The 15,488-nt window shown below is 39.7% G+C and overlaps 1 protein-coding gene across 2 annotated transcripts in view; it reads right to left on the reverse strand.

The window, feature by feature from the left end:
* efhb (EF-hand domain family, member B) overlaps positions 1-8,610 on the reverse strand; it is a 70,045-nt gene extending 61,435 nt beyond the window's left edge. The window contains exons 1-3 of one of the 2 annotated variants that reach the window (XM_059641865.1): positions 8,434-8,610; positions 8,151-8,213; positions 6,013-6,156 (exon numbers count right to left, since the gene is read on the reverse strand). In XM_059641865.1, coding sequence (XP_059497848.1) covers positions 6,013-6,156; positions 8,151-8,213; positions 8,434-8,508 — 282 coding nt within the window. In that variant the 5' untranslated portion in view covers positions 8,509-8,610. Of the gene's footprint in view, positions 1-6,012; positions 6,157-6,419; positions 6,535-8,150; positions 8,214-8,433 lie in introns of those variants that run through there. The other variant, XM_059641868.1, reaches the window with a different exon arrangement.
* Positions 8,611-15,488: the final 6,878 nt, after the last annotated feature.

Here is a 15,488-nt window from a genome sequence, read left to right on the forward strand (position 1 = left end):
AGATCATTACTTTTGTCACTTTGATATTTTCTTCAATTGCATTTGTATAAAGTTTGGGATGTTTGAAAACATATCTTGTATCTGTTTCTCTGTCCTTTGATCTCACTGTGGCTCCTTCATTCTTTTCTAGTTTCCCCTCCCTCAGCAAATTAGTGTAAACCTTTCCAAAGGAGAGTTAACTTCTCTTGGAGACCATTGGGCACAGCTCCATGCAGGGACAATTCATCTACTTTGGGAAGGTGCCTCTCCTTGAAACATGTTCTAAGACTCCAAGAATATGAAACCCTCCCTGCTGTACCACGATTTCATCAGTGAATTTAGTTGCACTACCTACTCGCTTCTATACTCATTAGCATGTGGCACTAGCACAGTCAGAAGATAATTGCCTTCAATGTATTGTTTCTTGATTTTCTTCCATGCTCCTAAAATGCTGCCTGACAACCTCAACATTTATATCTACATCATTAGTTCCAACATGGAACATCTGTAATATAATAAAAACTCAGTACTAAGCCAGGTTTTAAACTACAAGTTTTGCTCTGAGCTTTGTTTTAAATGTAGATTACAATTGTCATCGCCAAACCATACACTGTACAGTACCACAACCTAATAGCAAGCTTAAACATGTTTAAGACATTTATATTATCACATTCATCTCAAAGTAAACACACAGGCATTTCAGAAACTAAAACAGAATTTGCTGGAAAAACCCAGCAAGTCTGGCAGCATCTGTGGAGAGAAAGCCGCATCCAGCTTTCCAGCATCTATGCTAATAGCCTTTGCAGACCAGCGTATAACCATAAGACCTTAACAAACAGGATCAAGAGTAGGTCGCTTGGACCCTTAAGCTTCCATCCTATTCACTAAATTCATGGCTGATTCAACATTAAGCACATCACCTCATAGACTCTTTGAGCTATTCTCATCACTTGTCTTTCCACCTATTTTCCTCATTAAATTTATTAATGTATACTATAAATAATTGTGGCCCCATTAGTTACAGGTTGAAAATGCATCTGTTTAGCCAACTGCCTCTCCAGCTTACAGCTACTTTTTTTTTGTTTCCTTCCCTTCTTAAATAAAGATGTTACTTTGGCTGTTTTCCAATCCTCTGGGGTTTTTGCAGGACATAAGAATTCATTGAAGGTTACTCCCACTGTATCCACTATTTCTGTAGCTACTTCCATTAATATCTTTGACATTCAGCCCCATTGGTTTCCTTGGTACTTCTTTATCTAGTGATAGCAATGGCATATATCTTTCTTTCATTGTGATCCTTAATCATTTAGTAATTTTGGAATGGGTTTCGTGTCTAATGCCTATAATAGGAATAGCTGGGAACTTGGGTAAGTTGTAAACCTCCTTGAGGGTCATTTCCTGGGCCTGGCCAAAATGGTTATTACCAGGTTCAGACAGTGGGTCGAGGTCAGGTTTTTGTTTGCTGTGACTGCCTGACTCGCTAACCATTGTTACATCCATGCCTGGGTATCTGTGAAAAGAGAGCACAATGTTCACTGCCACTTTGGAGGCTTTCCTTGACCAGGGGGCATGATAGGGAATATCAATCCCTAAAGTGGCATTTTAACTTGAATTTATTAAGTTTCCTTTGGAATTTGTTTTTTGTTATGGTGCCTCTGTAAGGAGCTGTCAATTGTTAATTTTGTAAATTTATTTTAACCAGTTTTCAAAAGTGTTATAAAAAGAGGCTGGAAGTATCACCATGTGGTTGATCTAAATCACTGCACGCATGGAAATAAAGTTTTTGTTAAGGAAAAAACATTTAACATTTAACATAAGAACAGTTATTTAAAGGTGAAGGTAAAGGTTTTTTTTTCCCCTGGGCAGAAGTTTGCATTTGCTATTACTTTCAAGAAGATTGTAAATAAGGTTACTTCTAAGGAGCTCATAAGAATATAAGAATCAGGAGCAGGAGTAGGCCATTTGGCCCTTCTAGCCCACTCTTCCACTCAATAAGACCATGGCTGAACTTTTCGTGGCCTCAGCTCCACTTATCCACCCTCTCACCATAACCCTTAATTCCTATGCTCTTCAAAAAATTATCTATCTTAAAAACATTCAATGAGGAACCCTCATCTATTTCACTGGCAGGGAATTCCACAGATTCACAACCCTTCAGGTGAAGACGTTCCTCCTCAATTCAGTCCTAAATCTGGTCCCGTAGTTTTGTGGCTATGCCCTCTTGTTCTAGTTTCACCTGCCAGTGGAAACAATCTCTCTGTTTCTATCTTATCTATGCCCATCATAATTTTATATGTTTCTATAACTTTTTCATTCTTCCAAATTCATTCTCATTCTTCTAAATTCTAATGCATATAATCCTAGTCTACTCAGTCTCTCCTCACAAGTCAACCCTTTCAACTCCAGAATCAACATAATGAATCTCCTCTGCAACCCCTCCAGTACCAGTACATCAAGTTACTTTTGAGAAGAATGGGTGAAACCAAGTATAAAGTATGGTGGTATGATTTTTCACCAATCTTTTTGAAGTTAAACCTTATCACCAACGGAAAGTGGAGTAAATATATGGACGTGGAGGCATAAAGTCAATGAGTCATGCAGCACAGAAACAGGCCCCGATGTCCAACTCGTCCATGCTGACTAAGTTTCCCAAACTAAACTAATCCCACTTGCCTTCATTTGGCCCATATCCCTCTAACCCTCTCCTGTTCCAAATATCCAAATATCTTTTAAATGTTGTAGCAATATCTCTGTCTAGCACTTCCTCTGGCAGTTCATTCCAGGCATGATCAATCCTCTGTGTGGAAAAATTCCCATGGCATCCCTTTTAAATCTTTCTCCTCTCACCTTAAGAATATGCTCTTAGTTTTGAACGTTGTCACTCAAGGGAAGACCTTTGCAATTCACCTTATCTGTGCTCCTCAATATCTCATAAAACTCTCTAAGGTCATCCCTGCAACAGTGAAAATGGTCCCAGCCTACCCAGCCTTTCCTTATAACTCAAACCCCGAATCACATCCTTGTAAATCTTTTCTGAACCCTCTCCAGTTTAATAATATCCTTTCTATAGCAGCACAACCAGAACTGTACACAGTACTCCAAAAGTGGCCTTATCAATGTCCTGTACAACTTCAACCCGAAGTCCCAACTCCTATGCACCATGATCTGAGCAATGTAGGCAAGCATGCTAAACGCCTTTCTATCGATCCTGTCTATCTGTGATGCAAATTTCAAATAACTATATGCCTGAACCACTAGGTCTCCCTGTTCGCCAAAATTACTCAGGGCCCTACCATTAACTGTATAAGTCCTGCCTTTATTCATTTTACCAAAATGCAATACCTTGCATTTATCCAAAATAAAACTCCATCTGCCGTTCCTCAGCTCATTGGCCCAATTGATCAAAAGTGTAGAGCTGGATGAACACAGCAGGCCAAGCAGCATCAGAGGAGCAAGAAAGCTGATGTTTCAGGACTAGACCCTTCTTCAGAAATAGGGGAGGGGAAGGGGGTTCTGAAATAAATAGCGAGACGGGGGAGATGGATAGAAGATAGATAAAGGAAAAGACAGGTGGAGAGGAGACAGACAGGTCAAACAGGCAGGAATAGAGCCAGTAAAGGTGAGAGCAGGTGGATATTGGTTGAAACATTACTAATAAAGATCAAAGCAAACTGCATCCAATTTAGAGATGACAACATACTGTAACTGGTGTTTCTATGTAGAATAATGGTGATAAGTCACTTTAGTAGTACAGATGTGAATCCAGAGAAATTTCCTTGCTGCTGGGCAAAACATCAAAAAAACGATTGAAATGAAATTGAATTTGGAACGTGATAAAGCAATTGCCTTTGTGTAAATTGCAAATCCCATGGACTATTCAAAACCTAGCACCTGTAACCAGAATGGTAAAGCAGTGGTAATAGCTTCAGTCAACAGGAGTTTTGGGGATACGAGGTAAAATATCTTCAAGTTACATTGACAATTTATTCACAGCAACTGATAGTCCCTTCAGCAATGGGTTTTGCGAAAGAAATCAAGCAGAATTTGATGAGATTATTTACAAGATCCTAGCTGATCCATCAAATTGCAAATTAACATCTGCCCTCCTGGGGCTCACCTTGAGAACAATTCACTTCCAAAATCTTTCTTATCATGCTCTCTATCCCACTGCAGGCAGAACATTAAGCTTCAGAGTGGTTTAAAATGCAATACTAAATATGTATACATATAGAATCATATAATGCCTCCTATTGAAACAGGGTATAAGTAGTCTGCCTCTCCTTCTTTCCGTTTGAAGTTATCCTGACCCTGTACAGGTTTAACATTCTATGGGTCCATACAGGAGTCTGCCCAGCAGTCAGGATGACATCAGGTAGTAGTGAGTGATGATATAGGTTCTATAGTGAAAAAGGTTGAATCGATGTGGGTAGAAATTAGAAACAGTGAGGGGAACAAATCACTAACAGATGTAGTCTATTGGCCACCAAATGATAACATCACAGAAGGATGGGCAAAAAAAAGGAATAACTGATGCTATTAAAAATCATACCACAATTACCATGTGGGATTTTAACCTTCATATTCATTGGTCAAACCAAGTCGGTCAAGTCAGCCTTGAGGAAAGGTTCACGGAATCTACCCGATAATTTCCTTGAACAGTATGTAATGGAATTCACAGGGAGCAAGCTATTCTACATCTGGTCCTGTGCAATAAGACAGGAATAATTGATGGTCACATAGCTAGGGATCCTCTCGGAAGGAGTGATCACAGTATGGTTGAATTTAAAATACAGTTGGAGGGTTAAAAGATAAAATCTAACACCAGTGTCTTGTGCTTAAACAAAGGAGGCTACAATGGGATGCAGGAAGTGTTGACCACGGCAGACTGGGAGCAAAGACTATTTGGTGGGACAACTGAGGAACAGTGGAAGACTTTCAAAGTGATTTTTCACAGGGCTTAGCAAAAGTATATACCAGTGAAAAGGAAGGACTGCAGGAAAAGGGATAATCAGCCATGGATAACGAATAACATAAAGGAGTGTATCAAATTGATAGTAAATTGATGTAAAGTGGCAAAGATTAATGGGAAACTAGAGAATTTCTTTGAAGAACAATAAAAAGCCATGAAAAAATCTACAAGAAGAAAGGAAGATGGGGTTTGAAGTATAAGAGTATGAAAGCCTAACAGCAACTGTACAAGGTGCTGGTTAGACCATATCTGGAGTATTGTGAAGCAGGTTTGGTCCCCTTATTTAAGGGGACCTATCATTTCATTGCAAGCAGTTCAGAGAAGGTTCACCAGAATGATCGCTTGTTTGGAAGAATTATTTTATGAGCAAAGGCTAAATACATTGGGAATCTACTCACTGGAGTTTTGAAGAATGAAAGGTGACATCATTGAAACATTAAGGATTTTTACAGGGCTTGACAGGATAAAAGCTGAGAGGATAATTCCCCTCAAGGGAGCATCTAAGAACAGAAGGCATAGTCTCAGGATACTGGGGTACGGATGAAAGACACAGATGAGGAGGAATTTCTTCTTTTAGAGGGTTGAAACACCCTTGCTACAGAAAGCTATGGGAGCAGGGTCTTTGTATGTATTTAAGGTGAAACAGTTAGATTCTTGAATAGGGGAATCAAGGGTTACAGGGAAAGGGCAGGAAAGTGGACATGAGGAATGTCAGATCAGCCATGATCCTATTGAATGATGGAGCAGCTCAAGAGGCCAAACAGCCAACTCATAATCCTCTTTCTTGTGGTTTTATAGTTTTATTGCCATTACTGATTCTTGCTTTTAACTTTAAATTTAGCAATATAAATGCATTCAAATTCCGCAGCTTCTATGTTGCAATTAAAGTCATCTCACCAAATCGTAAATTTAAACCTAGATTATCAGTTTATTCTATGCTACTGTATCCCTAATTTGCTTCATTTTCAATTGTTTATATCCGTAAACTTAATGGGGTTAAAAATGTATTGTAATTATTAATAGTGAAACTGAAGTAATAATGCAACATTTCAACAGGTACTTACAGATGTAGAGATTTTGCTTGGGAGCCCATGTTCCATTTGTGAGGCAATGTCAGGATCAGCTGCCTTGCCATAGAAAATTGTGGCTTTACCAGGTTTGGGACTTCTAGTATTCAAAAACTTCTTTACCACAGCGGGGGTATCAGGCTATAAGGATATGCAATGACAAGAAAAAAAAATTTCGTTTGATGCTTATTCAGGTTATGGTATCTGATTTAGGTTAAAATGTAAATGCATTAACCAATAATTAAGTAAAAGTTGAAACATTTTGTACCAGAAACTAAAGTCAGCAATCACACAGAACACAAACTTAACCCAAACACAGGAGATACATTTGTTTGCTATTTTAGCAGAGATATAAACTCATTTAATTTAACTGCATGTGTGAGCAAAGAAATCTAGAAACACACGGATGGAGGTTAATCTTCTGGCCCATGGAGAAAGTCATTGAATTGATGGTAAGCAATCTGATCATCTATTTGAAACAGAGAAGCAAACACCAGGAGCATGTCGTCTTTGAATCTCTTCAGCACTGCATTCGGGTCTCAGCTAGACAAATGGCCTTCAGCTCCTCAGAAATCTGGTTCTACTGTCCTTGAAAAGTTTATTTGGAGAGCCTCCTAGTTCCCTGTGAATAGATTATATTTTAATTCCAAAGTTTGTACTGCAGCATCAGGAAATCATATAATACGCTCTCTGCCACTGTTGCGTCTTCCCCATGTCATAAGCAGTGGCAGAATGATTTGCAGCACTTGCTCCAGGCAGGATGCGCATCCTCTTTAAGTAGTACAGACTTACTTTAACTAGTGCCAATTTAAATTACAAATGCTTGACTGCCCATTCTAGGTAACAATAAACATTAACCTCCAAAGCTCTAACAATTGGTTACAAATCCTCATAGACATTAATGGAAAAATGCAAGCTTTATTTACATTGGAACTTTGCACAACTTTGCAGATCCATCAGGACATTGTCGCAGAGGTTAACTCCTGATCTCTACTCAGAGGAGCTCCTAAAGCTAACTTCCCATGATTGTGTAACTCAAATCACCTTGCCTTCCAGAAAAAATAAAATATTTCTCTTCAAGTGGCATTTAAAACTCAGTTAGCCCAGATAGTTCACCTGGTCTTCTGCAGCACTGTCACTTCTCAGCTTTCAATCCACAATTAATGGTTTTTCAGATAGTTAATAAATGATCTGAAGTTGAGTTTGTTAAGCTGCAGTTTTGATACTATCCATTATTTAACTAGGCAGAGAGGAAATATACAATCTATCACAGCTGAGAATGCTTTACCAATACTGAGCCATTTTGTGGAATGGAGAAGCAGAGGCAGTGGACCCCAAGGCTTGAATGAGGGGGGTGCTCATGCCTGATATTTTGTCATCTTTGGTGGTAACATTCTTTATTCTTCCCTCAAATTCCTGTTCTTTTCCTAAGAAAGTGAATGCTTGTTCACTTGGATTCTCTCGCTGTCTAATTTACTTCTCACCTACTCCTATTCAAATACTTCCTCTGGCTGTCTTCATACATTAACCCTGACATCCCAGGAATCAGTCTGGTAAGTTCTTGTTGCAATCGCTGCAAAGCCATAACATCCTTCCACAGAAAAGAACACCAAGAAGGACTGGAAGAACAGCATCTCGTTGACTAAGCTGTGGCTGGTTAAAAGATGCTAACTCCAACCGACAATAGAACAAGACGAGAGACACAGTCTGTACTTGGAAGGCTGGAGAAAACTTTCCATGAATCTGGTGGTGGGATGATAGTGTGAAGGTGAAAATGAAAGAATATTTGTTGAGGGTTTTGGCGTCAATAAATAAGTTTGGTTAGTATGATTGAAAATTTAAATATTAATTTTTTTTCCTTAAACTATTAATTGTGAACTATGTACTTAAAGCATAATGCATTATTGATAATACCGTCATGTCTGGTTTCTTCTTCAGCTATGAGTTTTTCAGGCGATTGCAATTTTTTTCAAGCTTTTGATCAAGCTAGCTTTGATATGCGTGGCCACCGACAGAGAAAAAAAACGCTCTGCCCTCAAATGTCGTCAGATAAATACAATTCTGTTGCGCAAAGAAAGCAAACGCCTGTATCATATATAATTTTGAAATTGTACCTTAACAGCTTGTTTACATACCCTAGGCTGGACTTCTGTCAGACAGTCCGCAACTCTCCCAGTAATAGGTACCAATTTCCCCGCCTGCAAAAGAAACATACTTTGCCAGTCTCTCTGATCAATTTCATCACAGCATGTACTATTCGCGCGTCGGTTTCATCGCTAACTTCTGGCGTATCATTGAAATAAAGACGTATGTTTTGGGGGAATAGTTCCGGAAATAATGCGAAAGGTATACTTTACCATAACTGACAAAGACAATGAGCAGAAATTAGGAATGAGAAAGAAACCATAAGGAACGTACTGTGTCCAGCGCTGGATCAGTATCCGTGAATTTCCCTGCATATACAGGTTTTAAAGGTTGGACGACGCCCGACATCTCTCCTGAACTTTCTGGTGACCGCTTATACTTTGGAAATGTTTAGTTTGAGAGATCATGCGGCGCACTCCCCACTCGCATACAGGATCTGTATCTCCTCGTCTGGAATGTTGATTCTTTTACTGTCGCCAAGCAACCATCCGGACGTGAGCACTGGGCCGCTGGTCAGTGGCTCAAAGATAGGGGGCGACACAGAGCCAGGGGTTTGCGCCCCATCTGCACCACACACTTCCCCTCCAGTATTTGGACTCGCAAAATGTTTCAATAAACATTGCAACGTTTTCCTGAAACGTGCGCACTTTTTAAAAAATCCTTGACAAATTATTTTCCTGTCTTTGTGTGGGAAATGCCATAATTTGTGCCGAGAATGGTAGCCCTAAATTTCTCAGTTGCTAGCAAGAGCCACATTTGTTGCACATCTGAATAGTCTTAACAGAGGCCGCACTGTCAATCTCAGCCGAGAATTCTGAATCTCAGACTTTGTACAAGAAAACAACTTGCGACTTCACACCATTAGGACAGCAACACTCTTTCCCACGTCCTGAACTGCGCGGCTTCAGGGAAGTTTACAGCATTTAAAGAAGCCATTCGGACCATCGGGTCCACACAAGCATGTATCTACTCTAGTCCCAATTTCCAGCACTAGGTCCATAAGTATGCTATAGCGTTTGATGTGTTTATGTAAATAATTCTTAAATGTTAAGAGGGTTCCTGCTTCTTCCACCCTCTGGGTAAAATTAACTTCCTTCAATCTCCCGTAAACCTTCTGAGCCTTACCTTAAAGCTGTAGCTCTTGGTTATTGCCCCCTCTCCTGAGGAAGATTATTCTTCCTATCGATTCTATCGGCACCTCTAATCATTTTCTATCCCACAATCAGGGGGATACCCCCTCTGTCTTCCCTACTCTCAATGCCAACCTATGAGAAACAAAAACAGTAATTGCTGGAAAGACGCAGCAGGTCTGGTAGCATCTGTGGAGAGAATGCAGGTTTAATGTTCCGGGGCTAGTGACCCGGAAAAACAGTTTCTACAGCTTTCTGCTTTATGTTTCTGATTTCCATCATCCATAAGTCTTTTGCTTATTTTTGCATAAGCTATCTAGTCTAATTTCATAGCTTAAACACTCCAGCAGGGGCATATCCTGATGAATATTCTCTACTAGTTACATCCTTGAAACATTTCAGCAGATTGTCAAATACGATATCCCATTTGTAAATCCATGCTGACTCCATTCAATCCTATTATTGCATTCCAAGCACTCTACTATTAATCTTTTGTACAATAAACTCTAGCCATTTTCCCATTACCAATGTCAGGTTAACCAGCCTATAATTCTCGGTTTTCTCTATATCACCTCTTTTAAATAGTGAGGTTAGAATAGCAATCTTCCAATCCATTGAATTTGTTCCAGACTCCTAAGAATCTTGAAAATCAATCACCAATGCATCCACTATATCTGGGCTAGAGTTTATCAGTTCATGAGAAATTATTGGCCTTTAATCTCAGCAACTTCCACCAATACAATTTATCTACTAATTCTGATTTCCTTCCAATCCTCCCTCTCACTAGATCCTGTTTTCCAAAATATTTGTGTCCCCCTTTATGAAGATCAAAGTATGTATCTACTTCCCTGTTTCTAACTGTACATGACCTACATTTGTCTACACTCATTTTTTCTCATTACATACTTTTATCCTGATTCATGCTGATCTGATTACAACCTCCATACTCGAACTTTACCCTAACAATCTCTCTCTCCCTTAGAAATATTCAAGGAATCTGCTTCCACCATCTTGCCAGGGAAAGAGTTCCAAAGACTCAAAATCCTCAGAGAAAAGTCTATTCTCTGTCTTAAATGGGAGACCCCTGATTTTTAAGCATGGCCAATCGTTCCAGATTCTCCCATAAGAGGAAACATCTGTTTACATCCAACCTGAAAATCTCACAGGATTTTATATGTTTCAATTAAGTTGATTCTTACAATTTTAAATCCCAGTGGATATAAGCCTAGGCTTTCTATCCTGTCCTCATTAGACAACCCACTCATTCCAGGTTTTAGTCAGGTAATGTTTTTACATTTTTCCCTAAGTAATGTGAACAATATTGTGCACAGTACTCCAAACATGAACTCTCACGTGCTCTGTATAGCTGAAGAATAACCTTCCTACTTTTGTACTCAATTCCCCTTGGGATATATGATAACATTCAATTAACTTTCCTAGTTACTTGTGTGCCTGTATACGAACCTTTCTTGATTCATGCATGAGGACACCAAGATCTCTCTGCACCTCAGACCTCTGCAATCATCATTTAGACAATATGCTCTTTTTTAAATTCTTTCTCCCAAAATGATCAATTTCATTTTCCTGCATTATGCCCCAACTTGCTACATCTTTTTTACCTCATGTAACACACATATATATTTTTGTAACCTCCTTGAGTTCTCTCACCAATATCCTATCACTCCTTGTGTCATCAGCAACTTGGCATTCAGTTTCTGTCCCTTCATCTGAGTCATTTATGTAAGTTGAAAACATTTCAAAACAGAGCTTGGATTCCTGTGGCACACCACTCATTACATTTATACCTTCTCTGCTTCTTGTTAGCCAACTAATCTTCTAATCCTTTTCAATGTGGTACCCACCATCCTATGAGAATTTACTTTCTGCAATAACCTTTGACGTGGCACTTTATTCCATGCCTTCTGGAAATCTAAGTACAGAGCATCCACAGATTCCCTTTTATCCACAGCATGTGGATCTTCCTCAAAGATCTTCAATGGATTGGTAAAACAAGACTTCACTTTCATTAAACCATGTTGATTCTGCCTGATTCACTTGAATTTATCTGAAAGCTCTGCTATAATTTCTTTAATAATAGCTTCTTAAAATCTTCCCCATGACGGATGTTAAGTTTCCGGGTTTCTGTGCTCCTCCCTATTTGAATAAAGAACTCATATTTGCTATCTTCCAATTTAGTGGAACTAACCCAAATCAAGGGAGATGGAAAGTTAAAACCAAGATGGCAACTATTTCAGATTCACTTCTTTTAAGACACCAGGATGAATTCCAGAGATAGTAGGAACTGCAGATGCTGGAGAATCTGAGATAATAAGGTGTAGAGCTGGATGAACACAGCAGGTCAAGCAGCATCACAGGAGCAGAAAAGCTGACATTTCAGGCCTAGAAGAAGGGTCTAGACCCAAAACGTCAGCTTTCCTGGACCTGTGATAATAAAGTGTGAAGCTGGATGAACACAGCAGGCCCAGCAGCATCTCAGGAGCACAAAAGCTGACGTTTCGGGCCTAGACCCTTCATCAGAGAGGGGGATGGGGTGAGGGTTCTGGAATAAATAGTGAAAGAGGGGGAGGCGGACCGAAGATGGAGAGAAAAGAAGATAGGTGGAGAGGAGAGTATAGGTAGAGAGGTAGGGAGGGGATAGGTCAGTCCAGGGAAGACGGACAGGTCAAGGAGGTGGGATGAGGTTAGTAGGTAGGAAATGGAGGTACAGCTTGGGGTGGGAGGAAGGGATGGGTGAGAGGAAGAACAGGTTAGGGAGGCAGAGACAGGCTGGGCTGGTTTTAGGATGCAGTGGGGGGAGGGGAGATTTTGAAGCTGGTGAAGTCTACATTGATACCATTGGGCTGCAGGGTTCCCAAGTGGAATATGAGTTGCTGTTCCTGCAACCTTCGGGTGGCATCATTGTGGCACTGTAGGAGGCCCATGATGGACATGTCGTCTAAAGAATGGGAAGGGGAGTTGAAATGGTTCGTGACTGGGAGGTGCAGTTGTTTATTGCAAACCGAGCAGAGGTGTTCTGCAAAGCGGTCCCCAAGCCTCCGCTTGGTTTCCCCAATGTAGAGGAAGCCAAACTGGGTACAATGGATACAGTATACCACACTGGCAGATGTGCAGGTGAACCTCTGCTTAATATGGAAAGTCATCTTGGGGCCTGGGATCGGGGTGAGGGAGGAGGTGTGGGGGCAAGTGTAGCATTTCCTGCGGTTGCAGGGGAAGGTGCCGAGTGTGGTGGGGTTGGAGGGCAGTGTGGAGCGAACAAGGGAGTCATGGAGAGAGTCGTCTCTCTGGAAAGCAGACAAGGGTGGGGATGGAAAAATGTCTTGGGTGGTGGGGTCGGATTGTAGACACACCTGTGATGCTGCTTGGCCTGCTATGTTCATTCAGCTCTACAGGATGAATTCCATCTTGTTAGCCTGCAGTTCCAACAATTTACTCAGTATTACCGCCCTGGTGATTGTGATTTTCTTGAGTTTCTCCCTCAATTCAAATTTCTGATTTATTACTGCTCTGGGATCTGACTTGCATCCTCTACAGAGAAAGTTGGTGCAAAATATCCGTTCTTCTGTTATTTCTTTATTTTCCATTATTAATCCTCCTATCTTATTCTCTATAGCACCAATGATTACTTTGTTTAACACTTTCCTTCTTTAAATATTTGTAGCAACTGTTACTACCTATATTTTGTTTCTGGCTAGCTTTCTGTTGTGTTATGATTCTTCTTTCATTATTAGTTTTTTGAACATTTTTAAATATTATCTTATGATCTACCTTTGCTTTCAATTTCAGTTTCAAGTAGTCTTTGACATTTTTAGTTCACCACAATTGGTGGGTCTATCTTGTGGAATTTTTTTTATTCATTGGAATGAAAGTATTCTCTGAATTTTGAAATATCTCCTCACAGCTTTTGACATGTTTCAATCTAAGTTTCCAACTCATGTTAGACAGGTCTGCTTTCATGCTGTCATAATTGTCCTAATTAAAAATGCAAAAAATTAGTCTTGAGCAAGAGGTCCCACCTCACTCTCTCTCAACCTGTATGCAACATTCAACCATATTATGGTTACTGCTAAATGTGGGTACCTTCACTATGAGATTGCTATTAATTATATTTCATTGCATAGTACTAAGTTTAACACAGTCTGCTCTCTGGTTGGCTTCAGAATGTCCTGTTCCAAGAAGCGACCCTGGAAATGTTAAATGAACTCCTAATTTAGGCTATCTTTGCCCACATAATTATTCCAGTTATTAAGCAAATTAAAATCTCCCACTACTCTGCCTTTCTGATCACATCTAAGTATATCTTCTTTTAGCCCTACCCCAATCATATGGTTACTCTTACAGGGCCTATACACCAAGCCCACACAAGATTTCGCACCTTTATAATTTCTCATTTCTATGTTAACTGTTTGCAAATCTGGGCTTCTTGAACTTAGATCGTCCCTCTCTATTGGGCTACTTCTATGATTAACTAACAAAGCGTCCACATTTTCATACTTTCTTGCCATTCTTACATGGGCTGTGCCCTTCATGGTTCAGGTCCAATACATATTATCGTGCGGTAATGTCTCTGTAATGGTTATCAGATCATACTTATTTATTTCTGTTTGCACTCTCAGTTCATCCACTTTATTTTAATTTTTGTATGCATTCAGATATAGAAATTTGAATTTTATCATTTTACTGCCTTTATAAAACCTGGTGGCATTTGCTGGTGACACTTGGCTTCATAACCTCCATCCTTTCTTGTCAGGATGTGTTTATCATTTCCCATATTAATACCTTTTTCTCTGGTTTTGACTCTGCTGTTTGATTTAACTCATCTTTCCAACTGTGATCTCTTGCAACCCTACAACTCAATTTAAAGTCCTCACTACTTTCCTCGTTAGACAATCAGCAAGAACACCAGCCCCAGCACAATTCAGGTGAAGACCATCCCAAGGATTCAGATGCACTTTTCCCAGTATTGAAAGTCAATTCTCCCACAGTAGTGTTTGCACCATGAATTCATCTCTCCAAGCTCATTTGTCCATTGCATATAGTTTAGTAATGCAGAGATCACGACCATTGAGATTTTCCTTCTTAATATGGCCCCTTGTTCCTCATACTGATCACAGTTGGAAAGATGTATTAAATCAAACAGCAGAGTCAAAACCAAAGAAAAAGGTATTAATATGGGAAATGATAAACACATCCTGACAAGAAAGGATAGAGGCTACGAAGCTAAGTGTCACCAAATGCTACCAGATTTTATAAAGGCAGTAAAATGATAAAATTCAAATTTCTGTATCTGAATGCATACAAAAATCAAAACAAATTGTATGAACTGAGAAGTGCAAACAGAAATAAATAAGTATGATCTGATAACCATTACAGAGACATTGCCACACGATAATATGTATTGGATCTGAACCATGAAGGGCACAGCCCATGTAAGAATGGCAAGAAAGTAAGAAAAGATGGAGGCTTTGTTAGTTAATCACAGAAGTAGCCCAATAGAGAGGGACGATCTAAGTTCAAGAAGCCCAGATTTGCAAAACCTCCTTCTCTGCTTGTCTCATGGAACTACAATGACTGGACCCTTCCTCTTCCAATCCAAGTTCCATTGAAGCCCTGAGTTGGAACACTTGTTTTCTCTCCAGAGATGCTGCGAGACCAGCTGAGTTTCTCAAGCAATTTCTATTTTTGTTTGTTTCAAATCACCAGCATCCGCAGTTCTTTGTTTTGTTTTAATGTTTAATTCACTACCAGATCGCTTCCAGGTGTGTCCACCTGAAAGATGTTCTGCTCCTCTCTCTGTCAGGATTTCCATTTTAAACTATCTCTTGTTCACCATCATTTATTTCACTTTCACCACAAATATTTGAAGTTGTGCAGAATGGTCCCTGGACTCAAAACATTAATGCTATTTTCTCTCCACAGATGTTGCTAGACCTGCTGAGTGGCTCCAACAACTTTCGTTTTTGTTATGTTTCTCAATGCTTCATAATACTGTTCCTAAATAATTTTCTAATACAAACAACACAATCCTCAGATGTTAATTCACTGGGCAATTCAGAATCAGTGTTACTTTGCCCTGTTCGTTCATTTAAAGTCCAGTTCTGGAAAGATTCTTTTATTCAGTTCTCCTGAAAGGTCATGGTTTACTGAGCAGCAGTGATCTGTGTGCCTCAAATGGTTCAG

This window comes from Stegostoma tigrinum, chromosome 2 (assembly GCF_030684315.1).
Source record: "Stegostoma tigrinum isolate sSteTig4 chromosome 2, sSteTig4.hap1, whole genome shotgun sequence".
NCBI lineage: Eukaryota > Metazoa > Chordata > Chondrichthyes > Orectolobiformes > Stegostomatidae > Stegostoma > Stegostoma tigrinum.